This window comes from Colias philodice, chromosome 2 (genome assembly GCF_061535455.1).
Source record: "Colias philodice isolate Cphi_HAF_F1 chromosome 2, ilColPhil1 Martin Lab GWU primary, whole genome shotgun sequence".
NCBI classification, from domain to species: domain Eukaryota; kingdom Metazoa; phylum Arthropoda; class Insecta; order Lepidoptera; family Pieridae; genus Colias; species Colias philodice.
Genome location: NC_143087.1, coordinates 10617669 through 10637380, shown reverse-complemented (window position 1 = coordinate 10637380; position 19712 = coordinate 10617669). Strand labels below are relative to the sequence as shown.

Below are 19712 nucleotides of genomic sequence, written 5' to 3'. Positions count from 1 at the left end.
TTATAAGTTTCAAGCTTTCTTTCTGAATACGCCCTAAAGATATTATGTAGAAATAAATATTTAGTCTGTTTTGACATATTATGTAAATTATAATTTTATTGATCATACGAGGCTCGAGAGAAATTACTTGAAATTAAAACTAAAGTTTCTATAAAAGTACTTTCGCATTATGCAAAATTATTCTTTTGCCGAGATTATAAATATGGAATGTCTAAAATTTAATATAACTACTTACTAGTATAAGTTAAAATAAACCATAATATATTATTGCAAATATTGAACAGCGTTTAGTTACCTAATTTTAAAATTCTTAATTTTATAAAATACTACTTTCAACAACAACAGCAACATTATAATTGAATACTGCGCCTTCTTTCATTTCAATAATATATTTGGTTATACTGATTTTCATAAATTTACTAATACCTATTTTGTTCTGTCTCTTAAAATTGGGACTTACTCGAATGAAAATTCATCTGTTACGAAAAATTTATAAAATTAATATTTTTATGTTTCATAGAGTTTATTATGGTCAGTTTTTATTACTTTACAGCTGTTTTACACGAACAAAATTTTAATTACTTAGTACGAAAATAAATTTTAATAATTACGATTTTTATCACTATTGTTTATTACGGCTATCTTTATTAGGGATGTAGGACTTTAACATATTTTATTTCGTATAAAATTTGGTTATATTTTTGTTCTGTTAAAACATGACACTAACACTATATAACGCACACTTCTAGCGGTTTAGCAAACAAACATGGCAGATACAATACAATTATCTGCTGCAGCAAACACTGACCAACAATATAAAGTACCTATTTCGAGAACTAAACTTATTCATAACGAATTGATCGACATTTTCTCTTGAAGTATTTGGAAGTAGCAGGCCTGGAATAAAAAAAAAATAATTATTAACTTAATTATTTATCTTTTGAAATACTTTTTAGTACTTATCTAATAACAGGGTTGAAGAAATAGATAAGAACAATCTTTGAAGCGGTTTTTATAGAGGCTGTTGGTGTAAACACCGTTATCCTTGAAATCATTTCACTTATATGTTATAGATCGTAAATAAATTGTTTTTTGAAGTGAAACTTCTTAAGACGCGTTGAGAGTTAAATTTCAACACACACACGCTCTTTTTAAAGTCTCAGTAAATTATTTCACCCTATATAATTAGTGCACGCATTGTATTTTTTTTGGTTTTTAAAATTATCGACTGTTCTTTTATTTATTTTTTAATTCAGAACCTTTAGTTTCCGTGTTTCATTTATCATTAAAGCCTGTATTAACCTTAAGCGTGGTGAACATTAGCCCAAGTTCCCCGCGGTGCAGTGCGGGCGGCAGGAAGTCCTCCACAAAGTGCAGCTCCGACCCCAGCTGCAACACCCGCGCGCGGACCACTACGAAGTGGAACACTGGGAACAGCTCGTCCATGCTCCAGAGGTACTGCGCACCTGGACGAAAGCGTTATAACGTAGTTCATTAAAGAAACGAATCTTCAATGGCGGCGCTTATCATTCCCTCTCGCTTACACACGGCCGTACGGCATGCAAAAAAAAATGGAAAAATAAAATCACTAAAATGTATTTGATTTTCCCTATAATAGTTTTCATCATTTTACAATAACAATTATGCATTTGCGAAAGTAAATAATGTTTTATTGGAATTTGACAAAATATGTTCTTTGGGAAAAGTTGTTCAGTTTTATGGGCTCATTACAAATATTATGGGGATTTTGTTACATTCTGTATACGTAAATATGAGAATTCATATAAATACACAAATACCATAACAAAAAAGTTTGTCAACAAACAATTTGAAATAATTAGTAAAATATTAAAATAATTATCCATTTACGTTATTTTTATTTTCTTTTTTGCTGACCCTACCATACGTCAGTGTCAGCTTTGGCCGCCATTGAAGATTCGTTTCTTTAATGAAACGTAATATACAAATTGATATGCATACGCACACAAACACAGGCACGCTCATATCTACATAAAGACTCGCACATAAACACGTATTGCGCGCGTGACAAACGTTTACCATTTTATACATATCACACACGCACAGGGAGAGACATCAGAAATATGCTTTATATGCACTTCACGTTGGACACATTTTTTGGCTGATGAATATTGATTCATGTACGTATGTGTTTTTGTGCATTGGCACAAAAACACATACGTACACGCACTCATACGCACACACGCACTCATACGCACACATGCACACGCACGCTCGTGTACATACGTATAGATTCAACATAATCCGCCACGCCTTTGTACAGCATGAGTACTGCGCGGCTAATAAATGTATATTAGTAATTATTACTAGGTACATACACGCACATCACACAGATTAAAAGTGTATTACTGAAAGCGGCTTTTCATTTTTTGGGGAACACACACGCGCCAAACGCACAATAACACAAAGTCACAGAATTACTATGACACATTACGATTGTCGAATTTCGCTTAAAACTTTACACTTCAATTTGCGTGAATCATCTGATATGGAAACATTATCTAGTAATAATAATCCATACTAATATTATAAATGCGAAAGTAACTCTGTCTGTCTGTCTGTTACTCAATCACGCCTGAACTACTGAACCAATTTGCATGAAATTTGGTATAGATATATTTTGATACCCGAGAAAGGACATAGGCTACTTTCTATCCCGGGAAAATGACCCAATCCCGGAAATCTCACGGGAAAGGGAACTATGCGGGTTTTTCCTTGAAAACGCGGGCGAAGCCGCGGGCGGTAAGCTAGTTAATAAAAATCACTCACCAAGTTCCTGCTGCACAGCAGTAGTCATTTTCTGGAAGGTGCTCCGTATGACCAGCAGCTTCTCCATGGGCGAGAAGGTGGTCTTCAGCTGCTGCAGCGTCTCCACCGCCTCCTGGAACTGCTCGCGGGGAGAATATGGCGGCGACTGGCTGTTGGTTTTCGTCCAGAACTTTCTGTAAATTTTAGGTGGAAGTTTAAATTTCGGTTGAAGGTTAAATTAATTAATAACTTGAGGTCCGCCCCGGCTTCACCCGTGGTACATATTTCGCAATAAAAGGTAGCCTATGTCCTTTCTCGGGTATCATAATATCTCCATACCAAATTTCATGCAAATTGGTTCAGTAGTTTAGGCGTGATTGAGTAACAGACAGTGACACAGAGTTACTTTCTCATTTATAATATTAGTATGGATTTTCAAAACAAATTTAATTGAAATTAAGATCAATATAATAAGATTTCTATTGAAACATTTATTCTAGACCGCTTTTTGAAGTGAAAACTTTTGAAGTGAAAACTTCTTTAGCGGCCGCGGCGTTGGGTATAAAATCTTAAACTCGCGTCAGGACACGTGGCCTGATCGAAAAAGCGTAAGACGGATGGATATCAAACATGCTCAACGTTAATAATCAAGTTTTCACTTCTGCCGGCACTCCCGGAGTGCAACCCGTCTTATTTTTTTAATTATTTTATTATTGCTGAACCACAGCAGAAACTGACAGAATAAATGTATAATATATTGCGCTTTCGTTCGTGGCTCGGGCGAAGCCGAGACGGACCACTAGTTAATAAGTTATTTATTAATTTAAATATTTGCAGAAGACGTTATTTTAACACAGCACGAAGGAACATTTTACCAAAACAATGCCTAAAATTTATAGAATTGCAATATTCTTTAACAACTTTCACATAAAATTTCTAACTTACTGATCGATCCCCAGAAACGCCATGAGCGTAGTGTCCGGTTGTTTATTCCATTTGAGCAGTCTCCTCCAATACAGATCGTCTTCTCTCTTATTATGAAGCGCGTATAACACGAATAAGGCCGGATGCACACGCGGCAGGAGTGTGGGTTGTAAGAGCGATGCCGCTGATACCACCTCACTGTGTAACAGGCCTTAGATTTTATGTGTATTTTGTACTTTGAACGTTTTGAAGTCTGTCGTGTTCAAGTAAAGACTTTAGGTTAAAACAAAAGCTGTATTACTTTGAACTTTTTTTCTATATTTTAATTTCGCAACTAGTGAATTTAAATTTCGCAACTTGCTGTGCTGTGTGAGCGATGTGTTTAAAGATATTGGATAAAATGACGATCAAGGCATAAAATAACATTTGATGACTATCGCTACTTTTACTACTGTCGGGGTCGATAACTATTACATCAATGTCAATCAAGTGCCTTACTCGGTAATATCATTAATGAACTACACATAACAATACGCTGGCTATATATAACTCACCCATCAATAGGATTGCTATCCTCCATACCATCCTCACTGTCCTTATACGGCAACACTATATCCGTGCCCTCTGGCGGCAATACCGGGAACAATAACCTCACAACTTGGTACAATCGTGTTGTTATACTCTTTAGCTCTTTCACCGCATGGCTTAGTAAGAGAGGATGGACTCTAACACCCCCATATGTGGTGTTAAACGCGTTGGTAAGGCTTAGTACTAGTTGTCCAAGGGGGTGGTGGGTTGTTTCACAGGCCTGGAAATTGATCATTAGATTACTTTTACTGTTTGCTTTATTGAAATTGCATATTGGGATATTCTATTCTTCCGCATGCCAAAAGAAGTCAACGAAAAAGGCAGGAATAATATTTTAAGGGATCGTAAAAAATATGCTCCAATTTACTATCCAAGTATTTTAACGATTTACGAACCGTCAGCATCTTTTCGTATTTTAAAGATCTTTTTATAATAGATGTAGTAAATATATGGTAAGTATGTATATTAGTAATGTAGGAATATCTATACGCGAAAGCTATATTTAGTTTTATGATACGATCGCAATGTTAAGAATCCATTTTAATTATTAATGAGTAGATACGCTAATTTAGTTAAAGAAACAATGTATCAAAAACCCCATTTAGATAAAACAAACAATGATTTATTCAGATAAAAAATAGTAAGATTCATTAACGCATACAAGCATAATAAAGATAAAAAATGTTTACTCACATTGTACAAATACTGTTTTAATTCCGTGTAATCGTTCAGACTGAGGCTCTTTTGTCCAAAATGTGGGATCACTTCTAGGCAATCGACGGATTTTTCTAGATCGGATCCGTTGTTTTTCTTAGGGCTTTTCGTGTGTTGTTTATTAGAGCAAGATATAGCGACGGCTACGTTTTGCCAGATTTTCATATTTTCGATAGTGGGACATGGACCGTTTGCGAAATGATTGCCGGTTGGCGTCAATATTGTCTCTGGAACGCCCAAACAGTGGAAGCATTGTCGGAACAGGGCGTTCCATTTCTGGTTTGGCGCAACGCTCAGTTTGCCGAAAGAACTGAAATTTAATTAAATTGAATACGACTCGCGACAAACTATGTCGAGACTTAATATTTAAAAGTTTTTATGAATCTTATAGCAGAAAAATTAAAGCAGGCTGTCGAAATTTCAAAAAATTAAGTACTATAACTTAATTCATAAATACTTATTTTCAAGTACGAAACTTACTTTGGCTTTGAATTCGCCGGTAGAGCGGGGTTTGAAACATTCAGGTGCATTACACCATTGGATATTTTCACGCCCTCTGTCCAAGCGCCAGTTAGGGCACCTTCAATTCGATCGCCACTTGAGAATGTTAGGACACCCTTCCCCGAAAACACTCCAGCTGATCGAAATTCACCTTCATAATGTGTTCCGTCCTCAAAAACCATTACTCCATGACCCTAAGGCGAAAGAAAACAAGTATTATCAATTCGCTAAACGAATGATAAATACTATAGAAAATAAGACACATTTCATTGGCAAATATTACGCGATAATAAACAAAATAAATACGCGCTAACCGTTAAAACATCTTGCGTAAACAATCCTTCGTAGTAAATACCGTCGAGGGTCACTATAAGGCCACAGCCGTGCTTTTTATTATCGCTCCAGTTGCCCAAATACTTTTCACCTTTACCAATGTCGTCCATGACGCCGTACCCTTGACGTACACCTGCTACCCACTCCCCGGTATATATGGTTGCGGAAGAGGACGTAAAATCACCCTGTTTTTTAATGCCATGCCCATGAGAATGTCCGTCTTTGAAGTAGCCCTCATATATGTCCCCAGACGCGTATTTCATGATACCATAACCATTCTGAAGATTATCTTTCCACTGGCCATCGTATATACCTGAAAAACAGAACGTTTCATGGATAGAAGAACATTTTTGTGCAAAGTAAAAACAATGAGGGAAATTTAGAACACAAATTACCTACTCCAGGTATGTCCATTTTTCCGTGGCCACAGAGTGCGTTCAATTGAAACTGACCAACATAAACCTTGCCATCAGGCCATTCTACTTTGCCACTGCCATGCACTTTACCGTCCAACCATCTGCCATTGTACTTAGCATCTTTGTAAAACGTTTGTTTACTCGAAAATACGTAACTCGCACTTCTAATTGCAGGAGGTTTAAAAATGGTGTCCTTTTTTAAAACTGTTTTTATGGCCGTATTCAATGCTTGAATCCATTCTGCTTTTTCTTGTTCAGAATTAGTTGACACCAATATAATTTCTTCAGGGGTTGTGATTTGCAAAATATTCTGAAGCGAGTCGCTATTAGGCGCGGCATCGACCCATAACGTTTCTAATGGGTGCAGAATCGGCGTACTACCATTGACATGAACAAACAAATCATTAAATAATATAAACCAATGAGAGGAAAATCGACCAGGATTAACAAGATTGAGTTGTTTTGATTTAGATTCCCTTAAAAGTCGACGTTCCGGAATTTTGTACTGCTCTAAACTCTTTCCTATAGTCTCCCAAAACAATTTTGTAACATCGGCGTCCTTTCGTCTTTTCTCTTGTTCCTCATTCAATATATCTAATGTCGAGATCACTTTCGAAATTCTTTCTTCTATGTTCGATTTCGTTTCACCCTTTTTTCGTTTCGTCCTGTACCTTAATAATGATTGAGCAATACATTTATATGAGCTTAATCTTGTCAAGGGTTGAACAAACGCTAATGCTATAATGGCTTCAGACGTTTTCTTATTATTCTTCTGCTTATTGGATGGAAGTTGATCGCTAAACAAATTATAAACACTTGTAGGTACATCAATAATGTTGTTTATTTGAGCGAAACCACCAATAACAATCAAATTGCTTACAGCTATATAATACTTTTTGTACAAATAAATAAACTCTTCTAAATTTTTTATTAATGATATATCACATTCATTTATGTGTTTCTCAGCATATTGCCATGTTGAAAGCACATTTAATGCTGTTAAGTTTAATATGTCACTAAATATATCACAAACCATTTCATAGACATTGGAATTTGAACTGATTGCTTTACTTTTCTTAAGAAATGGTTTGATAAGGGAATGATATATCAGTAGCATCTCCTCTAAATAACGTTGAGCAATTGAGAGGTTTTGAAATTCAGGACAAATGGCAGATTCTTCTATGGAACAATAACTTATACTGCCACTAGATAATATCCTCCAGTGATAGCAAACATTTTGGGGTTTAATTAAGCTTTGGGGCTCTGTTAGTTTCACAGTCTTTACTTTCTCATTATCATTTGCAGTTTCATTTAATTTTTCATTTAAGTTAACTATTGCTTCTGTGAATCCATCAGTATGTTTGCCCATATAGTAGATATTTTCATTGTGTGTGTAGGCTAGTATGTGATTATCTGTTGCTATCATATCTCTGATACGATCACTGTCAGAATTTTCTGTAAATTGTTTCGGACTACTTTTGTCTTCCCTGGAATCTAAACTTACCTGCTTGAAATGATTATATCCCCACATAAATAATCTCCCATCTAAAGTTAATGCGGCACAATGCCATTTTCCACAAGAAACTTTCTGAAGACCAAAACCTGAGAGGCTCATGACTACCATTGGCTTCACTCTTTTAACTGTATCTCCTATACCCAACTGACCATGGGTAATGTCTCCCCAAGTCCATAATTCAGTGGCCAAAATATTTTTACCAAGTTTTGACATGCTCTTCAAAGTCTCATTCTTCCTTGCTGCTTCAAAATCCTTTTCACTGCTTATTGTACTTGTAGAAAATTGGAGATCATCAAACTTACTTGAATTACAACTGTACAATAGGGAACTAATCATTTCTTCATTGCAATTACGATTTTGAATTTCGACAATATCATTATTATCACTACTGCCACTAACATGCCTTGATAATGTGGCCACTTTATCTCCTACAGTTTTAACGCCTTCATAAACAAAATTTGTTATATTTGTAACATTTTCTTTAATGATTCTCGTTGGTTTCTCTGTATATTCAACTAGATAATCTTCCCCAGCAGATACCCAAGATAACTGTCTGCTTAGAAACTGTCTAGCTGCATCTGTATTTATAAATATATTATTCAGCTTCTCTGTACTTGCATGTGGAGTTTCATTCTCATCAGTATTATTACCATCAGTATCTTCAATGTTTGATGTATTGTCTAATTCTAAATTACTATTTACATGTATGGGAGAATTTTGTTTAGCAACTTTGGATTCTTCTGAAGAGGGACTAGAATCTTCTGTAAAGCTTTGAGCATCAACATGAACATCTGTTTGAGGTGCTGTCGTACTACTTGAGTCTTCACTTGACTTACTTATATGAACTCCAAGAGGACAAGTCTCCGATAAAGATGGGACAGATGCAGGGGATGCAAGACCAATTATAGTTTGACACTGCGAGCAATTTGATGCAAAAACTTCTTCATCATCATTATCACTGTCGGTGTCACAATTACCGGATTGCCTTACATTTTTCCTAGCAATTACAGCTGCAAAATTTTGGCCGATGGAAGCACTGTAGACTGTTCTTCCCTCAAAAAATGGAATCTTTTTAATACTACTTGTATCTAAACCTATTTGGGGCATAACCCCTGAGCCCCATAAGTGCCCATCACTACTTATATACAGCTGTCCAAAATCACTAGTAACAACATTCCTAAACTTTACTTTAGAGCTGTTACTCTTAAAGCCATGAGGACAGCATTTCGATTCTTCCTTAACAATGATTTCTTCTTTGTTTTTAAAACTGCAATTTGTTTTGTAGAGTCTTCCATGTTCATTGATAATATACAAGATATCATCATGATATGATATGTCGATAGCAGAGACGCCACAAATTTTTCTAAAATTTAAATTTTCTTCTTCAATACTACAATAATAGAGGCCATGGTCGTTTCCTAGTGCGAGAAAATCCGCGCCCAGTGAACAAAGCTTTACAATCTTTTCTGGCACATTCTGCGCTGATGAAACCTTCAAAGCTTCAATACCTCTCCAAAATTTATGTTGACTCATTTTATTACACCTTTATTCAATATGTGATATTGTAGTATTCATATTACTAAGAATTATAATCTACTTTCCTCGACATCATTTCCTTCAATCACACATTTGATACAAAACTAATTAACAAGGTATTTTTAAATATTGAAGAATGTTTTTATTTGATATTAGTGGGTTGATTAAATTAATTAGCTGATATTATAGTAAAATAAATTAACGATTCACATTATCAATTTGTATTTTCAATTTTGTACTGTTTTGAAATTGACACATGACATCTCAATATTTAGAAATTTTAAATTGACACTGGGAGTTGCCATTTGTACTACTCGACCAAGCCAACTAGACCCTTTTCAACTGTGACGTCACCCGCCCATGTCTCGGGTACAGATAGCAAAAAAAAAATATTAATAATATCACTGTTCGCTCTCCGCTATGAATAGTCTTATTTTTCCCCATTTCGAGGGCTGTCTATGAATAACAACACAGTAAAAACTTAAACAAATAACAACGAAAAACTTAACAGTCAACAACAAGCTTTAACGATTAATAATAAAAAGTACAGAAATAACTAGCGATGCGAAACGTACGAATGCGTCGATGCTGCGAACCGTACTAAGGCGAACGCGGTACCTGAGGCGGTAAGCGGGCGGGGAGGCCGCATTCCACCCGAGCGTCTAGTTGGCTTGGTCGAGTAGTACTGAAGATAGCAAATTTTGCTCCTTTTAGCAAAAGTTTAAATTTAATAAGTAATTTCCCTCCAGGGCCCATCGAAAATTTCCATACTGTAGAATTCTATAATCATGTACTAAGATCATCTTAAGATCATGTACATGCAATGTGACTAGAAATGTAGCTATAATACAATACATTGTTATCTGTATCACTGCTACAGTCTATGATAGAGGTTGTTCAACCGAATATGTCACTGTCATAATATGTCAGACGAATAAAACCTTGTCTGGTCAATATCCTTTCCCTTCAAAAATGGCGAATCGCGGCGGTACATCTAGACGTGTTCCTGAAAATGAAGCCGCTATTACATATGTTCAATGTGATGGCTTGGTACGTAGTGATATTATTGCGATATAAATGTTGCGGAATTAAAATCTTATCAAAATATGTCCTATGTTATAGTTAGTTGACGCGTCATGTTTTACACATTTAATTTGTGGTTTTCACTAGTTGCATCCTTCTAAACATCATTAAAAGTACCACAGTATTAGTTTAGAGTAGTCTATATGCCATTGTTTCTGTTTGCTTCATTTTGCTATTTTGTTTTGAAAAATTTTAATAAGTTTATCCAGTTAGGTTATGTCGTGACCAAAAGTTTATTTACCTGGGACAATAATGTTTATGACTCATATGCTGTTTTGGGACACTCACTTCGTCACTTTCTAAATTGTGGATGACGTTATTCGACTTTTTCAATGAGTTCTAGTGAATAAAACGACATTTAACTGTGTCATGAATTGGCTAATGGCTCTTCACAATGATTATTATGAAATGCATGTAGCAGATAGCCTACCGTTGCTTCTTCCTCTTTTATTGACAAATAATAAAGACAACAAAATACCTAGGTCACATATTCTGTGATTTTAATGCAGTGTAACAAATTAATAATCTCTTATTTCTTTCACATTAATAAATATATTACAATGTTTGACTATTTTAAGATCTTTCATTATTTGACCAATAAAAAATTTCAGGCGGTGATGAAAATAGTGAAGCACTGCCATGAAGAATCATGCAGTAACATGGAAGTCGCCCAAGGTGCCCTGCTGGGTCTTGTGGTCGAGAACCGCCTGGAGATCACCAACTGCTTCCCGTTCCCCAAGCATGATGATACCATGGATGAGGAGGAATACCAGCTGGATATGATGAGACGCCTGCGAAGAGTCAATGTCGATCATTTCCATGTTGGATGGTGTGTATATCAATGTTTTTATTTCTAAAACAAAACATATTGTATAATAAATCGTCCCTCAATACCTACTTAGTACTTAATCTATAAAAAAAAAGACGGGCTGCACTCCGGGAGTGCCTGCAGAAGTGAAAACTTGATTATTAACGTTGAGCATGTTTGATATCCATCCGTCTTACGCTTTTTCGATCAGGTCACGTGTCCTGACTAGAGTTTAAGATTTTATACCCAACGCCGCTAAAGAAGTTTTCACATCAAAAATGCATCAAAATCTATTGTGTAGTTTTTAAGATCTAACCATACATACATACAGACATTAGGACAGAAGCGACTGCTTTATACCATGTGATGTGAAAATGAAAGAAAGAAAATTAAGTGTTGTCGTTGTAAAGAGATACCCAGGGCCCATCGAAAATTTTCACACTGTACCTATACAATAAACAACAGAGTTCAAAAACGGAAAAGTAAAAAATAAAAAAGATTTGATATTATTAATTACTACATATTATTTAGATGTGCTATTTACTAAAAAAGTTTGATGTTGGTGCATGGTTAATTGTTGAAAGTGTGTAGTTAATATAAAATATTAACAATTTAAAACTGAATACATATTACATGTACTCGTTATATTATTTAACTGGACATTTTGCTTTTTTTATTTTCAAAATGTAATCCTCGCATAAAACCAAACACAAGAAAATGCTGTGTTGTAATAAAAATGTGTTTTAAAAATCAAAAATTTTATACATACATTTCAGGTACCAAAGTGCAGATGTTGGCAACTTCTTGAGTCAATCGCTTCTGGAGTCCCAGTACCACTACCAGACTTCAATTGAAGAGAGTGTCGTTGTTATTTACGACACTAAGAAGTCAGCTAGAGGATTCTTAACGCTTAAGGCTTATCGTCTTACTCCTCAGGTATGGTTACATACAGTATTTTTGTTATTTTGTAATAATGTTTTAAGTTTATAAGATATATGGTAACTGTAGTTGTTAATTTGTCACTAATTATGTCGTTGTGTTATTTGTCACTAGTTAATTTATATTTTTTCACAATTTTATTAAAAAATATAGGTTTTGGGAAGATTGTGAACATGATTGATGATTCTAGATTGGAATAAAGGACACCATTCTGTATGATTAATAAATCATGTGTTCTTTACGAGCTTTTATTAGTAATAACTTGTATAAATTGATGGTACAATTAACTAGGCATTAATAAAGAAAATACATATAATTTTTTATAATCTGTGTATTTACTGGCATAAATAGATTTAAATGCACTCCATTTTTATATAGATATAATTTTGGAGTGAACAGAATGTACCATTTTTTCAATATGAATGCATTAATAAATAATATTATTGATCTCCAGGCCATAGCCATGTACAAGGAGGGTGATTACACACCAGAGGCTCTCCGTAATCTAAAGATTGGTTACGAGAGTCTGTTCATTGAAGTGCCAATTGTAATCCGCAATTCGCCGCTCACAAATATCATGATGTCAGAGTTGTCGGAGATGATCCCTGAGGAAGAGGGTTCTAAATTCTTGGACCTCGGTACTGCGTCTGTTCTTGAAGGTATGTTTTTTCTTTCAGTTCTGTTAAAATAAAGTTGCATCCTTTATACCATTAAAATATTTATTGAAATGTTATTACACATTATTAATCGAAGTATATTTTCAACTACTAATCACAATCACTTTATATTTGACTAGATTTCCGTCCGCGCATTCTCCCGCTTTTTCAAAGAAAAAGCCGCATAGTTCCCGTTCTTGTGGGATTTCTGGGATAAAAAGCTTATTTCTTAATCTGGGTCTTCAGCTACCTACATACTAAATTTAATTGTGATTGGTTCAGTATTATTTGCGTGAAAGAGTAAACATGATGGTCTTACAAACTTTTGCATCTATAATATTAGTGGGATATGGTAAATTGTGTGATTTAAATTGTTATTGTTTGTATCTATGTTACATGTTTGTACCTAACCCACAAATTGCTCAATAAATGATTTTTATTTATTTTATTTTTATTCATACACATGTGAACCTAGCATACATTATATACTTTAGAACTATTTTCCATTACAAATTCTTAACAAATTATTCACAGGTCAACTCCGCAGCCTAATGGAACGCGTCGATGAACTAAACCAAGAAGCAATCAAGTTCAACAGATACCAACAATTGGTTGTTCGTCAGCAACAAGACAAGCACAGGTGGTTGTTGAAAAGGGCCCAAGAGAATGCGGCCAGGGCTGCCAAAGACGAACCTGCGCTACCTGAAGAAGACGTTAACAAACTATTCAAGCCACTACCAGTTCCACCAAGGCTCAACCCTATGATTGTAGCTGGACAAATAAATACCTACAGTCAACATATAAGCCAGTTCTGTTCGCAGAGTCTCGCTAAAGTGTACTTGACTCAAGCGCTGCAAAACGCTAAAGAGTCGAAACAGAATAGCAATTAATTTGTGGTATTAAAATTGTGCGATAATGTGGTGTTTTATTGTTTTACCTTATGCACTTAATAACAACAAATTATTTTAAGTTATTTATATACAGAAAAATTTATTTATTTATTTTAAATTTATTTTCATTTTTTTTGAAATGGTCAACGAATTCATTCAAAAATCAAAATAGATGTAAATTATTATTAAAATAAAATGACAAATTTACGTAAGTATACCCTCGTAACGCCCAGATACCTATTAAAAGGCATGCAGCTCGATAGTGGTACCGGCCCAAGCTGTTATCCAACTTTATGACATAAACGCCCACGGTACCTTTTTAAAGGTATCTGACAGTATCTGATTTGAAAACGCCGTAACATTTTAAATTACGCGCCAAATCTAATTACTGTTTTTTATCCGGCTACTGGAAAGTATGTTTTTGTCTATGGTTAAGCAATAGTGCCAATAGAAAAATAAAATATATGTAATTTCCGGCGAAAAGTCTGGCCATCTCGACTGACTAGAGGACGTGGTAAGTTCAATCCATGATTATTGATGCAATCTTAGGTTTTTAACTGAGAGTATCTTACTCTGCTTGTTGACAAATAAGTAAATATTATAATTACATTTAGATTTACGCGAAAATAAAGAATATGCGTGTAAAATAACCTCGTAAAATCTGGATACCTTTTAGAAGGTATAAGAGTATTAACATATTATTGGATTTTAAAAGGTATAAGGGAATAAACCACTAATCAATTTGATTTGCCTTTGAAACTTATGATTTAGACCGTTTTCTCCTTCATAATATAAAGTAAATTATTTAGCCTGTTACAGAATATTTTAGTACCTATCCTTTTCAGGTAACCCAATGAGAGATGAGCAAATCGAAGAAGCTTTAGAAGTATTAAATCAGTCAGATATAGAAGAGTATGAACTATTTGGAGATGAGGATTACAACATATAAACCAAAACCAAGAAAGCTCTTTCAGTTCTGAAGAATCTGAAAATAATATTTTTTTATTAAAAACCAACTCTCATTTGCGAAATTATTTAAAATTTCTATAGAAATATATCAATTATGTCCTTACGCCGTTATTCGAGGCCTTTAAACAATAATGAGAGAGACATCTTTGATTTCCGGCCGACATTACGTAGTTGTAGTTCCAATTATCTCCACAGAGGGCCTCGTTGTCGCGCTTCCGTGTTTACCAGAGTGACGTTTGTACAGCTAAGCTTATAAATAACGGTTTTCGCAGTAATTAGCTCATTGGCGTCTTAATTTTCGTACCGACAGTATATCTTGGGATAACGCTGTTAGCGTTCGTTTATTATCCTTTGGAATAAAAGTTGTAGTTTGCTATTATATTACGTTTTGAAATTAAAGTTTTAAATATTAAAATTAGTTACAGTTTAAAATTTAAATAGAAGTTGTCGTGTTAAGTGTATTTAAAATGAGTGACGGAGGTAGTGAGAAGATGCCAAATGATAATTTGGTATCCAGCGATTCTTCGTCGTCGTTATCGTCGGATGAAGAGGAGGTCGTACGTTCACCTAAAAAGGCGGTTAAAAGAAAACGAAAAAGCAGCAAACCTAGTAAGAACAAGAAAACACGTAAGGAAAATGAAAGTTTGTCATTACTTTCAAATCAGGTCAGTGAAATACAGCATTTTCTTGCGAATTTCTCCTCTAGTTTTGGCTACTACCCGCCGGGGTATAGTTATTGTTCAGATGGAATTAATTTAGATAATTGTGATCATGTAAGCGAACCGGCTGTCGAGCCGAGCGTTTCTTTTAACTTCGATTTGACTACAAATTTAAAAGAGCCAACCGTAGCAAATACTTCAACTGAACATTTGCAATTATTAAATTCTCTTCAACATTTCAATTCGGAGAATTGGACAAACGTACGTTATGCCGATATTCAAAAATTGTATAACGCTCGTCCGGGATTTGTTGATCTTGAAGTAAACGATGAAATTAAACAATTCGAAAAATCTAATAATTTAATTGCAACTGAAAAGTCGTTAAGTGCTATTACTCATGCGTTAATTATGCAAAGCGATGCGTTAAAAAAGGGCGTATCGGAATTGTTACAATGGACTAATAACAGTGAGGAAATAAACAAAGAATCCTTGCTTTCTAAAATTAAAGAGACATTTTCGGGCAGTTTTCAAAAAATTTCTCTTGATTGCTTACAATTAGTATGCGGTCGACGAGCGGATATTGTTGAACAAAGAAGGGATTTTTTCTTAAATTTGGTAAAAGATAAGTTTTTAAGGGTTAGTTTAAAAAAGATTCCGCCTTCTTGTGAATATATTTTTGAAAAGGAAGCATTTTCTGAATTTTTAAAAATAAATGGCGGTATTAATAAAATTTTTTCGCAAAATAAATCCTCCTTTTCTGCGCAAGAAAAGCGAGCTATTTCTGGGTCCCAGGCTGCGCAACCTGGACCTAGTACGTTTATTCAAAACCAAACCGGTCGCTCCTTTGCACCGTTTGCGTTCAATTATAATAATAATAAAAGTTTTAGACATTATGCACCTCCCAAAGGAGTGCGTCCTAATTATGACTTTAATGAGCGTTTATTTCGACCTCAATTTAGATCACAATTTAAGCAAATGCGTTTTAACCGACCGCAATCTAACAGTACTAGTGCCTCGCGTCCAAGAGGCAAAGGTGATAAAAGATTTTGACTATTTACAGACGTTTCGGGGGGGCAGGTTAACGCAGTTTGTGAGTATTTGGAAAGAGAGGGGTGCTCCAGAAGCACTGCTAAAAATAATAACAGGTTACAAAATTCCTTTTCAAGCGAAACCGCCCTTGGTCATGCCGCGCCATACCAAAGTCCACTATCAAACTGTTCCATCTGTCGAGATGGATTTGGCAATAAACAATATGCTAACCGAAAATATTTTACAGCATGCCCCCGAAACGCCCAGTTTTTTATCTACCCTCTTTCTAACACCAAAAAGCGACGGTTCAATGCGTCCAATTTTCAATTTAAAAAGACTGAATCAATATCTCAAAGTAACGAAATTCAGACTAATTTCGGTACATCGAGTTCCAGATTTTCTACAGCCGCACGATTTCATGGTAAAAATCGATCTCACCCAAGCGTACTGTCACGTGCCCGTGGCCGTGAGTCATCGCTGCTTTCTGAGGTTGATGTACAAGGGCCAGATGTTACAGATGACCTGTTTACCATTTGGGCTCGCAACAGCACCCAAGGTTTTTGCGTCCCTGACGAACTGGACAGCGGAATTTCTGCGCGAGAAAGGTATTCGAATCATTGTTTTCCTCGACAATTTTTTAATTGTATGCCAGGACAGAGCCAAGCTCGTCAACCAAGTGGAATTCGTGCTAAAAAGTCTAGAGGAGCTGGGCTGGAAGGTAAACACCAACAAATCGATACTCTCACCTCAGACCTCTTTAGAATACCTGGGTATAGTATGGGACACGTGGCAGAACAGGAAGTGTTTACCACAAAACAAAATCCGGAAAATAAAGGTAAATATTTCACATCTATTGGAGAGTCAGGTCATAACTTTGAAAGAGGCTCAGAGTACTGTAGGCTTTCTAAACTTTGCCCGTCTCGTTATACCCCAGGGCCGGCTCAATTTCCGTTGTCTTTTAACACTTTCAAACAGACTGCTGAAACACCAAGGCCGAACGTCGTTTCATCTGCCGCAACAGGTGGTCAAGGAGCTCAAGTGGTGGTTGGTAAATTGCGAGAAGTTCTCTCGAATTCATCCTCCCTCAACCACACATTTCTTAACAACAGACGCGGCGGATTCGGGTTGGGGGGCCGAGCTAAATGGTATTCATATGAAGGGAGAATGGGTGGGCGCAGAAAGCTTACTTCATTCGAACCAAAAGGAAATGCTCACTGTTGTCAAATGTTTAAGGGAAGTGGGTCCCTCTCTGATTCATTCGTCAGTTCTTCTACAGTGCGACAACAAAGCCGTTGTAGCCTACTTGAAAAACGAAGGGGGTTGTCGGTCGGCGGAACTGATGAAACTAACTTACGAAGTTTACCATCTGTTAGACATTTTCGACATACATTTGATTCCTCACCACATTCCAGGCAGTTACAATATGGAAGCAGATCGTCTATCGCGGAACATGTCCCCCGCGGAATGGCATTTACTACCATCAACGACAGATCTAGTGTTTGCGAAATGGGGAGTACCAGATGTAGATCTTTTCGCTTCAACACGAGCTCATGTGGTACCCAAATATGTGAGTCTAGACCAACGGGATCGACAAGCATGGAAACACAACGCGTTTGCTTGGGAGTGGACCTTCAGGTTAGCGTGGGTATTTCCTCCTCCGAGTGTCCTGCCCCGAGTTTTGATGCATCTCAATCGAGCGAAAGGTATGTACCTAATAGTAGCACCGAGGTGGCCGCGGGCATTTTGGAGAGCAGATCTGAAGTCGCGAGCGATAGCACCACCCTTCACCGTCCGCCACCTGGAGACCAAACTAATAGATCTGACCACGGGTCTCCCTCCACCAAAGGTAAAGAATATGGTTCTCGAAATTTGGAAATGTGGGGGTGGTCGCAAGCGTTAGAAACATGGTCAAGCCAGCAAAAATCGCTGTTGCGGTCAGGATGGCGAGGCTCTACTCTTAAAACGTATAAACCTGCTTGGGAACGGTGGATTAATTGGTGTTTAAAACACAATGTCGACATTAAGAATCCAACAGGATCTGATTTAGCCAAATATTTAGCTGATTTACATTTAGTCGAAAAACTTGCATATAGGACAATTTTAGTTCATAAATCAGTCGTGTCCACTTTATGTAAAACGGAGGACAATTCTAAGTTAAGTTCGAATATTTTAGTAAAACAGATTTTAAAAGCTATAGCAAATACTAGCCCAAAATTGCGCGCGGGTAACATTTGGGATACCTCCATTTTGATATCGTGGTTAACTAATCATAATGTGCAGAATAGTAGTAACTTGTGGGAAATTTCACGCCGTTGTGCCATTATATTATTATTGTGTTCAGGTCGTAGAATACATGACTTGACACTTTTGAGTGTTGCAGAAGGCTTTTATGTAGATAGTACCGTAGAAAATTCTATAGTTTTTTGGCCCAAACATGGATCTAAGACTGACTCGGATTCATATGTTCAATCGGGTTGGAAATTATTGTCAAACGCAAGTAACTGTAATATCGACCCCGTATTTTGGATTAGAAAGTTATTAGATCTGGGCATGGATAGGCGTAACTCGGCTAACGTAGATAATTTATTTGTAACCGTTTGTGGCAAGGCGAAAGCCGCTTCTAGAACTGTAATAGCTGGTTGGGTGAAATCTGCTTTGAGAGAGGCGGGTGTTGAAGCTGCTCCTGGTAGCGTTCGATCAGCTGTTGCCTCTAGGAGCTGGTTAGACAACGAATCTATAGATAAAATTCTTGCAAGGGGAAATTGGAGGTCACAAAATACCTTCAAAAAATATTATAGAAAAGAAGTGAGACCGGTTAATAATCAGAATAATTCTTTATGTGCTCTGTTTGAGCCCTTATCACAATAATAAATTGAAATGATTATATTAATTTATTTTTTGTAAATAATCACATTGGCGTCTTGTTTACCAGGCGAAACCAAACAATGTCTCATTATTGTTTAAAGGCCTCGAATAACGGCGTAAGGACATAATAGTTGAGTTTTACTTACCATTAAAACTCGTATTATGTCCAGGAGCCTTATTCGAGGCCTTACATTAAGTCCTGCCTGGTAGTTTGATTAAATAATTAATAAAATTAAATTATTAAAAATAATGAGACTCAATGAGCTAATTACTGCGAAAACCGTTATTTATAAGCTTAGCTGTACAAACGTCACTCTGGTAAACACGGAAGCGCGACAACGAGGCCCTCTGTGGAGATAATTGGAACTACAACTACGTAATGTCGGCCGGAAATCAAAGATGTCTCTCTCATTATTGTTTAAAGGCCTCGAATAAGGCTCCTGGACATAATACGAGTTTTAATGGTAAGTAAAACTCAACTATTTACCTACTATCATTC

General features: G+C 36.1%; 3 protein-coding genes across 3 annotated transcripts; 2 read left to right on the top strand and 1 right to left on the bottom strand.

Moving 5' to 3' along the window:
* Window positions 1–43: 43 nt before the first annotated feature.
* Als2 (Amyotrophic lateral sclerosis 2) lies at window positions 44–9558 on the bottom strand. The gene is made up of 9 exons (XM_089708217.1): window positions 6243–9558; window positions 5829–6160; window positions 5494–5708; window positions 4993–5323; window positions 4266–4519; window positions 3733–3909; window positions 2809–2981; window positions 1303–1466; window positions 44–897 (listed from the first exon to the last, which is right to left on the bottom strand). The coding sequence occupies exons 1-9, from the start codon at window positions 9310–9312 to the stop codon at window positions 847–849; spliced, it is 4767 nt and encodes a 1588-aa protein (XP_089564343.1). The 5' UTR covers window positions 9313–9558; the 3' UTR covers window positions 44–846.
* Window positions 9559–10211: 653 nt separating this feature from the next.
* On the top strand, window positions 10212–13717 carry eIF3h (eukaryotic translation initiation factor 3 subunit h). Its single transcript, XM_089708209.1, has 5 exons — window positions 10212–10365; window positions 11010–11227; window positions 11983–12142; window positions 12600–12804; window positions 13336–13717. Exons 1-5 carry the CDS (start codon window positions 10288–10290, stop codon window positions 13689–13691), a joined length of 1017 nt encoding a protein of 338 aa, XP_089564335.1. The 5' UTR covers window positions 10212–10287; the 3' UTR covers window positions 13692–13717.
* Window positions 13718–14733: 1016 nt separating this feature from the next.
* LOC149490757 (uncharacterized) lies at window positions 14734–18392 on the top strand. The gene is made up of 2 exons (XM_089708200.1): window positions 14734–15325; window positions 16744–18392. The coding sequence occupies exon 2, from the start codon at window positions 16767–16769 to the stop codon at window positions 18246–18248; it is 1482 nt and encodes a 493-aa protein (XP_089564326.1). The 5' UTR covers window positions 14734–15325; window positions 16744–16766; the 3' UTR covers window positions 18249–18392.
* Window positions 18393–19712: the final 1320 nt, after the last annotated feature.